This window comes from Carex rostrata, chromosome 21 (genome assembly GCF_964058835.1).
Source record: "Carex rostrata chromosome 21, lpCarRost1.2, whole genome shotgun sequence".
NCBI lineage: Eukaryota > Viridiplantae > Streptophyta > Magnoliopsida > Poales > Cyperaceae > Carex > Carex rostrata.
This window is the reverse complement of record NC_135938.1, coordinates 4,150,217-4,163,957: the sequence shown is the minus strand read 5'-3', so window position 1 is coordinate 4,163,957 and position 13,741 is coordinate 4,150,217. Positions and strand designations below refer to the sequence as shown.

Sequence of the window (13,741 nt, the reverse complement as noted above, 5' to 3'; positions counted from 1 at the left end):
CTAAGAAAGAAAAAATAATTAATGTGTGTTTGCTTGTTGAAATCAAATCAATATTTTGCACAATAATGCAGGAGTAAGATGATAAAAGAACGTGATGATAATCCTATATTATTATATGCTAATTGTTAAAATATTAGCAAGGTCAGATCTATATACGATTAAAATGGTTAAACAGCTGACATAAACGCGATGATATAAATGGATACAGAATTGGCAATAATCATATTTTGAAAAAAGAGATACTGATACTATGGCTGCAGTCATCTTTAACATTTATATTGTATGAATTAGGATAAAAGGTTTAAATAACGTTTATCGCGTGATAGCGGAATGACTAAAAAAATAACGATATGCCCAAATAGCGCAAAATAGCGCGCTATAGCGCTGAGCGTCATAGTTTTTATAGTTCGAAAACGCTATAGCGGCGCTATAGCACGCTATTTAAAACCTTGATTAGAATTCGAGTTACATTAATAAAATTTTAGGTTAGCTACGGATGATTTGGTTATTCTTGAACTAGTGCTTAACTGAAAATACTAATCACCTAGGAGTCTAATAATAATAAAAAATTATAGTGAAGAGGAGAACCAGTCTTTGGTATAGTAGCAAAGACAACGCTATTCGTATGAGAGATCGCAGGTTTGAAATTCGTATTGAGAAATCTTTTGTGGATATTAAATAGTTAGATGACTTGACCTTCAACCATTATTTTAAAATAAAAAATTATAGTAAAGATGACTCAACTAAAAAAATAAATTTCAGAGAGAAACAAAGTGGATTAGAACATTCCAATCTCCACTAAAACTCAAAATTCAGAGAGACAGCTGCCTTCCTGGAACACTGTAGGTTTGCCCCTGTACAATGATTCAAAAGACATTAATAATTAAAGTTTGTGTTACATGAATTATAACTAAAAAGCAGATCGCTCCAAATGTTGAATCCGTGATAGATGATGGTAATTATCACGGTAATGTTAGAACATTTTTATTTTTTAAAATGAAAACATGGTTTCCTCTTTTGTTAAATAATGGCGCATAAGATCCGATCTTTGTTTTTTCCAACGAAGCAAATTGCAAAAAAATAGACAGTACTTTTCTCTTTATTTTATTTTTTTGAAAAGAGAATAGATTGTACTTTTCTCTCGTTCCAATAAGTTACTGCACTTGGGTAAGTTTGAGATAACCTTTGATCTAATTTTGGGGACCATACAAACATAGATTCCTCGGTTTTTTCCTTAGCCTTAGGTAGAGTTTGAATAACACCCGGGTCGGGTATACCCGACCATACCCGCCCGTGCCCGCCGCCCGGGGTACCCGTACCCGAGCCCGGGTATGGGTCGGGTACTCGGGTACGCGGGTACGGGCAAAAACCGGACCGGACCCGTTATTTTAGACCAATACCCGACCATACCCTATCCGAGTTTATCCGTACCCGACTAAACCCGTACCCGACTACCCGTACCCGTATACCCGACCACTGTTCATCCCATTTCAAAATTCAAAAAATCAGATTTCCCCCCCCCAAACCAGCAAAAAAAAAAGCAAAAAAAAACCAACAAAAAAACCGAAAAAAAAACAGCAAAAAAAAAAAAACAAACAAAAAAAAGGCAACAAAAAAAAGGCAACAAAAAAACCAGCAAAAAAATACAGCAAAAAAAAAAACCAACAAAAAAATAAAAAAAAAAAACAGCAAAAAAAAAAAAAAAAAAAATACCCGTACCCGCCTTACCCGTCAAGGGTGCACGGGTAAGGGTATAGGATGGGTAGGGTATGGTTTTTGAAAATTATACCCGCCATACCAGTACCCGTATACCCTTGTACCCGGATATACCCGTACCCGAGACGTACCCGTACCCGCCTGAGTATAAATACACTAGCCTTAGGTGCCAAGTATGTATAAGCAACCCTCTACCATTTTCTTATTTTCCGTAAAAGTTTGATTAATATTTCCTAATGTCAATTAGACATTAAACCTTATTCTACAATCTACATGCAGTTGACCCCAATATCTCGGTCAAATACTCTGCAATTTACCCACAATTGCACGCACCTGCAATTTAAAATCCAATGCTTTACAACTTTCATGATTTTGAAAATTTTCATCACATATAGAGAAATTTAGTTGAAATATCATTTTTTTAAGGTTTTTATATAGTTCAGTCGTAAAAATATCAAATACGTGCTTATAGTTTAGTGGCTAGAATTGCACTTTATTGTTGTGAAGATCTAGAGGTTGAATAAAACCCGTTAAGGGTATACCCGCCCGTACCCGCCAGCTAGGGTATCCGTGCTCGAGCCCGGGTATGGGTCGGGTACTCGGGTACGGGCAAAAACCGGACCGGACCCGTTATTTTAGACCAATACCCGAGTTAACCCGTACCCGACTACCCAAGTACCCATACCCGTATACCCGAGTACTGTTCATCACAGTTCAAAATTCAAAAAATTTGATTTTTTCCCCTAAAAAAATCAGAAAAAAACCAGAAAAAATCAGGAAAAACCAGAAAAAACCAGAAAAAATCAGAAAAAACCAGAAAAAACCAGAAAAAACCAGAAAAAAAACAGCAAAAAAAAAAAAAAAAAAAAACCCATACCCGCCCTACCCGTACCCGTACCCGTCAAGGGTACACGGGTAAGGGTATAGGACGGGTAGGGTATGGGTTTTGAAAATTATACCCGCCATACCCGTACCCGAATACCCTTGTACCCGAGTATACCCGTACCCGAGACGTACCCGTACCCGAGACGGGTATACCCGGGGTACCCGTACCCGCCCGAGTTGCAAACCACTATGAAGATCTAAGGTCAATGATAACACTTTATGCATTTTTTGTTTCAGTCTTTCAATCTAAATTTTATAGTTCCATTTTTTGTCATGCAGGAATCTGCAAAAACAACGAAATAAATAGTTGTTTGAAAGGAAAACGCCGGTTCACATAATTTTGATTGAGCACGCTGTTCAAGAGAAATGATTGTATTTTTAAAAATAGCTGTGCTAATTATATTTTTTCCTTTTTCAGTTTTAACTTGACAACCACTGTCAAGTTTCAAAAAGAAAAAGAAAATCAGAGATATTAGAATTCTAAATTAGTCAAATACATTGTAAATTGCAGAGGAAACAGGGCACCCGTCTTTTTCTCTCTCCTCTATTAGTTTGTATAATTTAAGGTTTAAGTTGTAAGGTTTCGCAGGATACCTTGGGCTAATGATGCTTGCTATATTATATGGCGCACAAATGGCAAGTGCGTCACGGCTTACGTCTTTTCAAGCCTCCAACTTGTTCTTCAAATAGTTTTTTCTCTATTGGTTTTCTTTTGTAAATTAGAATAATTGTTTCGGCAGCCCAACTTGCATCCTAATTAGTGCTCCATGATTCGCCTTATATTTTTCTTTCTTAATTCCAACTAAGATTCACATCGCTAAAATCTCATTGGCTGATTTCTAAAGGTTTATGCCAACTAGAAAAGACAAATGTAACCCTTGAATATATCTCATTTAAAAAAAAAATAGGTTTCTTTATGAGTTATGACATAGCATACTTATGTCGGTATTTTTTTTAAACCGTCCTCATATTATTTTAAATTAAAAAATATTCAAGTTATATATCAATTTAAAAATAAGCTATTTGTCCGTTTAGATATTAGCTTTTTTTGGTGATGCAATAACATTACTGTGCTGACAACATGATAAACATACTTGAATTGTGAGATTTAAATTATAATTGAAGAAAAATAAAAAATTACTATTGTATAGTACTTGACCAATTAAAACCAACTGTTTCCAAAATGGTATAAAAAAATTCAGCTGTCATAGTTTCACAATTAATGGTAGTAGCAACTCATAATTTTATGGTCTCTAGCATAGTGACAGATAAATTATTTTGGGTTTGATTCGACGAGGTTAAAAATTCGTGATTCGGGAATAATTCGGATATAAATCAGGAATGATTTGGAATTATCTGTATCAGAGATCTCAGTTCTGCAAGAGAGCAAAAAAAAAAGCCAAAAAAAAATGTTATGAGAAAAATTCGTGTATAATTCGTAAAATTCACGAATTATTCGGGTTTAATTCGGTCAAAGTTCAGTCAATTGAATAATTCAACGTTCAGTTCGGTATCACAAAAAAAAAACAAATTATTCAGGTTTAATTCGCGAATAATTTACGAATTTTGTGACCATAGTCTCTAGAAGGGACAAAATGGAGAGGTATAACAAAACTGTTATCAATATATGCAAGGACGCATATAGCAAGCCTAGATTCGACGAATGATTATCGAAAGTTGAAGCCTACTTAATATAGATCGCTGGAGTTCGAGATTATTTCAATTCGATCGGAGACTCGCACAAGTTGGTTTTATTTTATTTGTTTTATTTTTTATTTTATCTGAAAAGGTTGGGGTTTTGATTTTCGATGGGGGGAAGAGGTGACTAAGTCACTAAGAACACCTGCACATGGTATCTTTTATTTATTTTTTATGGTTGCTAACTGTCTCCCCATTTTATCTCTTACGTATCTCCAAATCAAATTGTAAGCTGTAAAAATAGAGAGAAAAAATAATTTAAGGGGTGAATTTCAAGTTTGACGCTTGTACTCGTTTCTTTTAAAAAGGAAAATTTGAAAAATGAAAAATAACATTTTTGGATAGAATTAAACATAAATAAGGAATACATTGAGATCATTTTGCCAATGAAGAAACAATAGTTTATGTATAACAATCTCTTGACAAAAAAATATTGTTTATTTATTAGATTATCTGTGAGAATATCATAAACAATAGTTTTCTCTTTCTCTCTTTGAGAATTATTGGTGGAATAAAAAAAATATATTGTGCCTTGCAACTTCTAGATAAAAGTAGTACCCACACTTGGTACATATTAGGCCCAAATTTTAAAAAAGAACCCAATTTTGATAAATGGGCCTTTCAAATTAGATTTTTTGATATATGTTTTGATATTGTTGTTTTGTTATTTTCTTTTTTATCTTTCTTTTTTTTTTTTTTTTCTTTTTTTTGGCACTGGGTCGATGGACCTTGAAATTAAATTTTCCGATACTATTTCATACAAAAAGTAGGAAATTTTTTTTTACAATTGCAAGTCCAGAAATGATTTTTTTTTTTTTTAATTACATAGCATTGGATTTCAATTGCACGAGCACACAATAGTATCTACCTGTGTGCCTCTCCAATTACTTTCGTGAAAGCTGAAGGGAGTAGAACAAGGGTGAACTCAAGTCTAAAACTCGTCAAATCGGCTTCAAATGATGAATCCGAACCATTAAAACCTGTCTACCTTACGAGTGATGCATCTACATGTAAAAAAAAATTAATTATGAAATTGATTTTGCATAGAATCACAAGGTCAAAAAAGTTCAAAAAATAAATGCATTAAAATTAATTTATTAACCTTATAATTTTGACTGCTTGACTTTATACTAAATTAATTTGAATGTTTAAAATTTTCGCATGTAGACGCATCACTTGTAAGATAAGCGGATTTCAACGGTTTAGATTCATCATTTGAAGCCGATTTGATGGGTTTTAGACTTGAGTTTACCAAGGTGTTTGGTGAACTTAAGAACAACACACCTGGCCTAGTTCTACTCAGCTGATGGTACCAGTAAAACCTTTTTCACAAATATAATGTACCAGTAAAAAATATGCCTGATCTTGGTGGTGAAATCTTAGCATCTAATAGATCATAACGAACTGTTAATCCGGCCTAGCCTTCTGATTGGACTATCCTTTAACACTGCAACAATGCTTATACAAAACAAGTTCCACAAATTGTAAATTATAAATGAGAATGAATAGAGGTTTACCCAACACCTACTCAACACATCCATGGCAAAAACCATTCCCACTTAATCATTCGCAGCCTAATTGAACACATCGATCAATGATCGATCCATACCGAAACCCTACCGAACACCTCTATGCCGAAAACCATTCTTGAATTATGTTGCGAACAATTTTTGACATGAGGTGTTAGGTAGGTTGTGAGTACGAATAAGCCTCCATAGGTGAAAGATCATTACTGACATAGGAGAAAACTATTAAACATATAGTATTGTCAAAAAAATAAATGACAAAAAAAATATTCATGAAATTATGATCAATTATGCAAAGAGTATATGTATTATATTACATTGTATATATAATTTTAGTGTAAGGTTTCATGTCGGTACACGCGCACACACACATTTAAATTAGTGTGATTATGTTCTTAAAAACAATCTGAAAGAGGTGTGAAGAAATGAAGAACAAAACACTAAATAGAAAATAAATTTGACGCATTTGCAAAAATAAGAAAGCATCAATTATAATAGACATACCGATGAAAAAAGAAGAACCAATAAATTATGAATTTTATGGAAAGAGTTCATGAATGAAAATGATAATGATAGTGGAAATAATAGAGAGCTTATATAGAGAAATTCATCTAACATGCATGGACTATTAGGTCATCTAACATTTCTGGCTGGTACAGAATTAATAGAGGTTTTTGTTTCTGGCTGGTACAGAATACTCACTGATTGTGACCTGAGTAGCCTAGAACTATATTATCAATGGTCCTTTACAGGGGCGGACCTAGCATGTAACGCAGGGGCAGACGTCCCTCTTGAATTTTGAGTTTTAGTGGTGATTTATCGGTACTGATTGACTTTGCCCTCCTTTGGAATTTTTTTTGCTCCATTTCTGGATGTTTGATTTGTAACTCGGATTAAATTTAGTGTTAAAATCAAAATAAATTTATTGAATTATGATTAATAATTAGAATTATAAGTTAAAGTATCAAAAATTACAAGTCAGTGCATTGGAAAATACAAGTCAAAGTATTATTTTTTTATTGAGTACCCAATTAGTTAATGGGTTTAAATCCGATTCGATATTTTTTTGCTTCCATGACGAAAATCTTGGATCCGCCCCTGGTCCTTTATGTAACCCGATTAGCCTTAATCCTGATTGTGAGCGTACAACACATGACTAAACCGTTACCAAAACCTAAATAAATCCTTCGTGTGATTACTGAAAATTTGAAGAAAATACTCTTAATTTCAAATAAAGTTAATTAAGTAAGACTAAACCTGGTGCGGTGAAACTACTCTCCTTGTATATCATGTTTCCAGAGACATCGACATCAAACCTTCCAAACAAAATAAAAAAAAAGAAGAGAGAAAATTAATCAAAATTATCACATGTTGAAAGGTCAATAAATTGAAATGGCGAAAACCAATTTTCTTAGAAAAACCCACTTACAAATGTACTTTTTGGTAAGAACTTGTTGTCTTTCCAGAATTATCAACTTATACAAGGGTATTGCATATATGTGCATCATCAAGTACCTTCTCTTGAAAACCTCCAATCGACAACCAAATATTTGTCTCTCTCCCATTATATTAACCAAAATCACAAAAATAAATGAAGTGCTTATGTGGAAATAGATAAAATCATTCTCACTTAATCATTCCGTAAAGTGCTTATATACCCAACATCCATGCCCGAAATCATTCAAAAACTAATTCAACACTTCAATGCCAAAAATCATTCTTGAATTAGTTTGCGAACGATTTCTGGCAGGAGATGTTAGGTAGTTTGTGAGTATGAAACTATGAATAAACCTCCATTAACGAAAGATAATTTACTCACTTCATCACCCTTCATATCTGTAAATAAATACATGATATATATAGTACGTACATATGGTGAGATTTTTTTTTTTTTTTTTTTTACATATTTAGTATAGAAGAAAACTGTTAAATACATAGTATTGTTAAAAATAAACTACATAAAAATTCATGAAATTATGATAAAGTTATTGCTAGCGCTAAGGGTAGTTGTATTATAATCCTTTGTAAATATAATTTTAGTGTAAGGTTTCATGTCCGTACACACACACACACATAGAGAGTTTAATTAACGTGATTATATTTTTAAAAACTATCAGAAAGAGGTGTGGAAAATTAAAACTAAAAAGTAACAAGTGCTTACTAATGCATGTTCAATGTAAATTGAAAAAAAAAGTATGATGCATTTGCAAAAACAAATAATAAAGAATAAATTATAATAGACTTTACAATGAAAACAAAAAGAAACAATAACGTGCAATGATTATAAATTTGGATTTTATGGAAAGAGGCTAGGAGAGGAGAGTGATAATAATAGTTATTATAATAGAGGATTTGAATAAGAATGATACTGATAGTGATAGTAATAAAGGGATTATATAGAAAAAGTTATCTAATATACAACTAATACACTCAACGAAAGCGTGACACATCCACCTAGGGGTGAAAACAAATCGGATACGGGTCAGATATGAATTGGATAGTGGTAAAATCATATTTGTATCCATTTTTTTTTTTCTTTCTGAATACGGATATGAATCGAATATTAGACAGACACATACAGATATCCGTAGATATATACATACATATTTGCATAATATATATTAAACTCTATGGTGCATATCTACTATTCAGATACAGATAATTAAAATTCAAAATCATATTCGTATCACTATCTACACGGATATTCGGATATCAGATATCCGTATCTAATTTTTAAATACGGATCCAAATTCGGCCCGGATAATATCTGATCCGTTTTCATCCCTGCATCCACCCCAACCTAACGCGACTCAACGCTCACGCGACTCAACAAGAGCGTGATCATGTATGGCTTTCTCACTCGTTAGGCCCGGTTTTAAAAAAAAAACCAAACTAGTTAATGGGCCTTTCAAATTAAATGTTTTGATGTTTACTATGAATTTCTTGTTTCTCCCTCTTCTTCTTGAACTTATTTACTAGTCCATTTTGCATATTTTGAAAATAAGAACATCAAAGAGCTGATTTCCACATCGAATATAAGATGATTAACAACACAAATAACAGGGTAATCACTTATTTTCATTTCTCCTCAAAAAAATTACCCATGAAACATTTAGCATGTATTCTTTTCTCCCACATTGGACCGGCATGATCGGTCAGTAGTCACAAATCTAGATGAAGGAACAATTTTGATATGTCAAAGAGATGATGATTTCCAGCAACTATCAAGCACCCGGTGCTGCAAAATAAGAAAAAAAAAAAACCTCACTTTAGATATAGTAATTGAGAAAAAATAATCTGCACAACAATGGCATGGCCATTATCAATGGGGTCATTAAAAACATAACTAACAGAAGGACCATATTATGCAAGGACTGAACTATAAATAGTTCGATATTTGCAGGACTTATTGGAGATAAAGTCTTCCAAAATGCAAAAATAAAAATAAAAATTGATATAATAGTAGTTACCATGGAAATAGGCATCTTAGTTCTCACAGTATCAATCTTTGATAGATCAATCTCTGCCACAGCAAATCCCGTGCATAATCGATCTAGTAACATGATGGGATGGTGCCAACTTTCAATTTCTTATTCACAGAAAAACACATGACACAAAAAACAAATAAGAAAAGGTGCCGAGTAGATTTGAAAACCTGGTAATCGAGCAATAACAGTTCCCCACGGGTCAATAATTATTGAATCACCATAGCTTTCTCTTTTCTCGCTGTGTTTACCTGCTTGTGCTGCAGCTATTACCTACATTTATAACCAGTAATTATTTACAACTTTGTACTAAAGTACGAAGAACAACAAATTTACAATTGAAAGCCCAGAAATGAAAAAAAAGAAGAAGTTTCAATTACATAGCATTGGGTCTCAATTGCACGAACACGCAATAGTATCTCCCAGTGTGCCTCTCCAGTTACTTTTGTGAAAGCCGATGGTACTAGTAAAACCTTTATGATAAATATATTGTTGAAAAAAATGTTAATACTTGTGACACAGAAAATTTGAAGATACGGAAAAAGATAAGTTATTACAAAAAATATACCTGGGCTCGGTGGTGAAATCTTAACATCTGATAGAGCTCTGGAAATCGTAGATCATAACAAACTGTTAATCCTAGCCTTCCAATTGGGCTATCCTCTGCCACTGCAGTAGTGCCTATACAAAACAAGTTCATTAAAATTATAAAAAAATGAGAATGAATTTTGGTTTTCATTGCTGGTTAGTACAGAATACTACCATGGAATCTGACTGGTATTCTCACTGATCCCCCTAAACCCTAAACCCTAAACCCTAAACCCTAAAATCTAACCCAACTACGCAATTTCAAGCCTCAACAATGCCAATTCAAATAAATTAACCTACAACTGTATTATCAATTATCCTTGATGTAACCCAACTGCCTTAATCCTAATTGTGAGTGTACAACACCTGACTAAACCAGTACAAAAACCTAAATAGAGATCCTTTATGTGATTACTGAATGCACCATATGGATGATATTTAGCATGCATGAACGAGCTTCTATGGGTAAAATTTGAAGAAAATACTTTAGTTTCAAATAAAGTTAATTTAAGTAAGACCAAACCTGGGGTGGTGAAACTACTCTCCTTGTATACCATGTTTCCAGGGACATCCACATCAAACCTTCCAAACAAAATTTAAAAAAAGAAAATTAAGTCAAATGATCACATGTTAAAGGTTCAATAAAGTTGAAATCTGGAAACCAATATTCTTAGAAAAAACACTTACAAATGTATTTTTTGGTAAGAACTTCTTATCTTCCCAGAATTATCAACCAAAACATGGGTATTGCATATATGTGCATCATCAGGTCCCTTCTCTTGAAAACCTCCAAGCGACAACCAAATATTTGCTTCTCTGCCATTATAATAACCAAAATTGCAAAAATAATAAAGTGCTTATGTAGAATCAGATGAAAGAAAAAAATTGAATAACTGTTCAGAATTATAAAATGAAACATAATACTGACTGGTATCTTGTCAGTTTCCAAGGTGAAGTGTACCAATCAGTACCAACCACGACTTGCATATGTGATGGCAATTATCGACGTGGACTTACCCATTTATGATCGGCCACGCTAACATTTCAGGTTATGTTATATCCGCTGGCATTGTCGAAAAAAAGCATGTTGATTTGTGACAGTTGACCCAACCTTAACTGACCCATGTTGGTACCAATAAGCCCAAAATTAGTCTAATAGTTTTCACTCTGGATTACAATAGAAAAAGGAACCAAAGGTTATCCGTATACATTCATATGCACTCCGTTGTTTTGGAATGTCAACCGACCCATATAAAATTGACTTGATGAGGTGATGCATCAGTACAGAATCAGAATAACTTGCCTGCCATTTATCAATTGGAACCAGTGAAAGATAGTAGTAACTTTATTTGGTACCTTGCAAGGGAGCAGTATCTCTGCATAGTGGGCCCATTTAAAGGCTCCGCTATCTTAATAGATTCTCCAAGTATTGCACCTATGAACGAAAAGCTCTCTGGAAAACAGAGCAGCTTTACCCCCTCTGCAGCAGCCTCCTACAAGTTGGGATTAATAGCAGATTCAATCAAGAATTTGGTAGTACCTGGTACTGGTATTGGCCTCGACTTATATCTCTTAAGAAGATAAGCTGAGATAACAAACATTATACTTGCGAAAACTCCATTAGGAAATTGCAAAACAAGAAATATAAAACATAAACTACAACGTCTGGCCATTTTCTGAGTGGTATAATCTAACTGTTCTGGTATCAGACAATCCTAATTTTTTGGTCGGTTGGAATCTACCATATTGTTGGCACCAAAAAATTAGATTGTAAGTCATAAACAATAATATGGGATTTTCCTTATAACATTGTTACCAAATAAAATTGAGGTGAAATTTCTAGGTACCAGCCACTACAAACCGTTACCGAATCGGTATAAGATGGATAGAAAACAAAAAAAAAAAAAAAATGAAAAGATTACAAGATAAAGGGAGATGTGATTGCCTTGACGAGACGAGAGCAAGTCAGAAAATTGGCTTCGAGATCGTTAGTCGATGTCATCTGCACGACTCCGACCTTCGCCATCTCTCTGGAGGCGGAGGTGGCGGCGATGGCAGAGAAGGATCGGCGGAGATGCAAGGAGAGGCGAGATCGGACTGTTACTATTGCGCGAGCGTTGCTAGTGATGAGTGAGAAGGCCATACAATGTGCAAAGAGAGCTGAATGGTTTAACTAGGAAAAATTCAATTTTGGTCCCTCAAGTTTTGCAGAATAAATTAATTTAGTTCCTGATTTTTTATTTTTAGCAAATAGATCCTTAAAAGTTATTTTAAAATCAAACTTGGTCCTTCGAACTTATAACAAGAGTAAGATTAAATCTTAAACAAGATGGGCTTGAGAAAAAAAAAAAAGAGGAATGAGCGCAACTCGATTTTTGGAATAACACATGCTAAAATATTGCAACCTCTAATTGTCACGTTGATTAGCCTCAAAATGTAAAACTTGAAAGTGTTGTAAGAAATTTATTAATTATAATGACTTATTTATTATAATGTTAAAATATGAAACTGTCGGGCACATTGGTATTTCTCGCTAAATTTTGGTTTTTGTGAAAGGCATGGTAGAATAGTCGCTAAATTTTGATAATATAATTTATGTATGTTTGTTTATTAGTAAGTGTTTTCTGGACATTTTTATAAATTGCATGTCTTTTTCATTAAAAGTTCGAACAAAATATCTTTCTTTTAAAAAAAAATTGTTGTAAATATATATCGAATCACAACTATGGATGAGTCCGTGTCCCCTCAGGTACTTGAGGTACAATTTAAAAGAAAGAACGGTGCAGATCAATTGTGTCCAGATCAAACTCAATTCGGTATTGTTTTGACTGTAGGAGGTGCTTTGAGATTTGTGCCAAGCTAACAGAACGGTCTGAATTTTCAGTTTGCACCTCAGATACCCGGGGTGATATGGATTCACTATGGATATCCATCACTATACTATCCATCGACCAAACTGGAACATAGATCATGTGCTATTGTGAATTGGTTTTATAGCCAAAAAATTATTCATGTTATTGCATATGATTATGGTCATAATAATATGTTATTATAGTTGATTCATAGTCATGAGATAGTTCACTTTGTTAATGAAATGAGATATATACTAAGGTGATACATTTCTTTTTATCGTGACAAATTTTGATGTATATGTCCTAACTATGAAGATAATTTTACATCTTTTGTATCAAACAATCATGGATATATATTCAAAAGGAAAATATGTCAATTGAAATAAAGGAAAAACATATTCTCAACTAATTTAAAAAAATAAAGGAAAAACATTGTCTCAACTAGCCTCTTTGATATATATTCTCATAATTAAGTCTGGCTTGAAAAATAGAAATAATTATCTTATACAAGATGTGAATAATATAATATAATTTTTTATTTATTTTATTTAATTGTTTATTTATAAATTACCATTTAACTTTGTTATGTTTTTCCATTCATCACACACTAAATTTATTCTTCTTATTTTACATTTTCAATCAAATATCATTGTGCTATGTGTTGTATTTAAAGATACGTTAGATTTTCGGAAAAATAAATAAAATAAATGACAATCTATGTTTGAGAGAAGACTTGAAGAGTAGTTGATTAAGATATATTATTAATTGAATAGACCTATCTTAAATTAATTGTATATAAGACCACTGAATTTTAATTCTTTATTTGGCACAATGAGTTGAATAGGTTTTTGTATTTAAAAAAAAAATGCAAGAGAATTTTCTATTTTCAACCTTCTTAATAGGCTACCATTATATTTAGAAGGGTTGTCAATTGATATCATAGAATATATAAACAAGCATTTCCTCCCCATCGCACATGTTAATGAGTTTT

At 33.0% G+C, this 13,741-nt stretch overlaps 1 protein-coding gene across 1 annotated transcript; it reads right to left on the bottom strand.

Moving 5' to 3' along the window:
- Window positions 1-8,796: 8,796 nt before the first annotated feature.
- On the bottom strand, window positions 8,797-12,068 carry LOC144573476 (Nitrilase/cyanide hydratase and apolipoprotein N-acyltransferase family protein). Its single transcript, XM_078323258.1, has 9 exons — window positions 11,844-12,068; window positions 11,255-11,391; window positions 10,586-10,714; window positions 10,422-10,480; window positions 9,879-9,991; window positions 9,691-9,783; window positions 9,481-9,583; window positions 9,296-9,378; window positions 8,797-9,063 (listed from the first exon to the last, which is right to left on the bottom strand). Exons 1-9 carry the CDS (start codon window positions 12,039-12,041, stop codon window positions 9,022-9,024), a joined length of 957 nt encoding a protein of 318 aa, XP_078179384.1. The 5' UTR covers window positions 12,042-12,068; the 3' UTR covers window positions 8,797-9,021.
- Window positions 12,069-13,741: the final 1,673 nt, after the last annotated feature.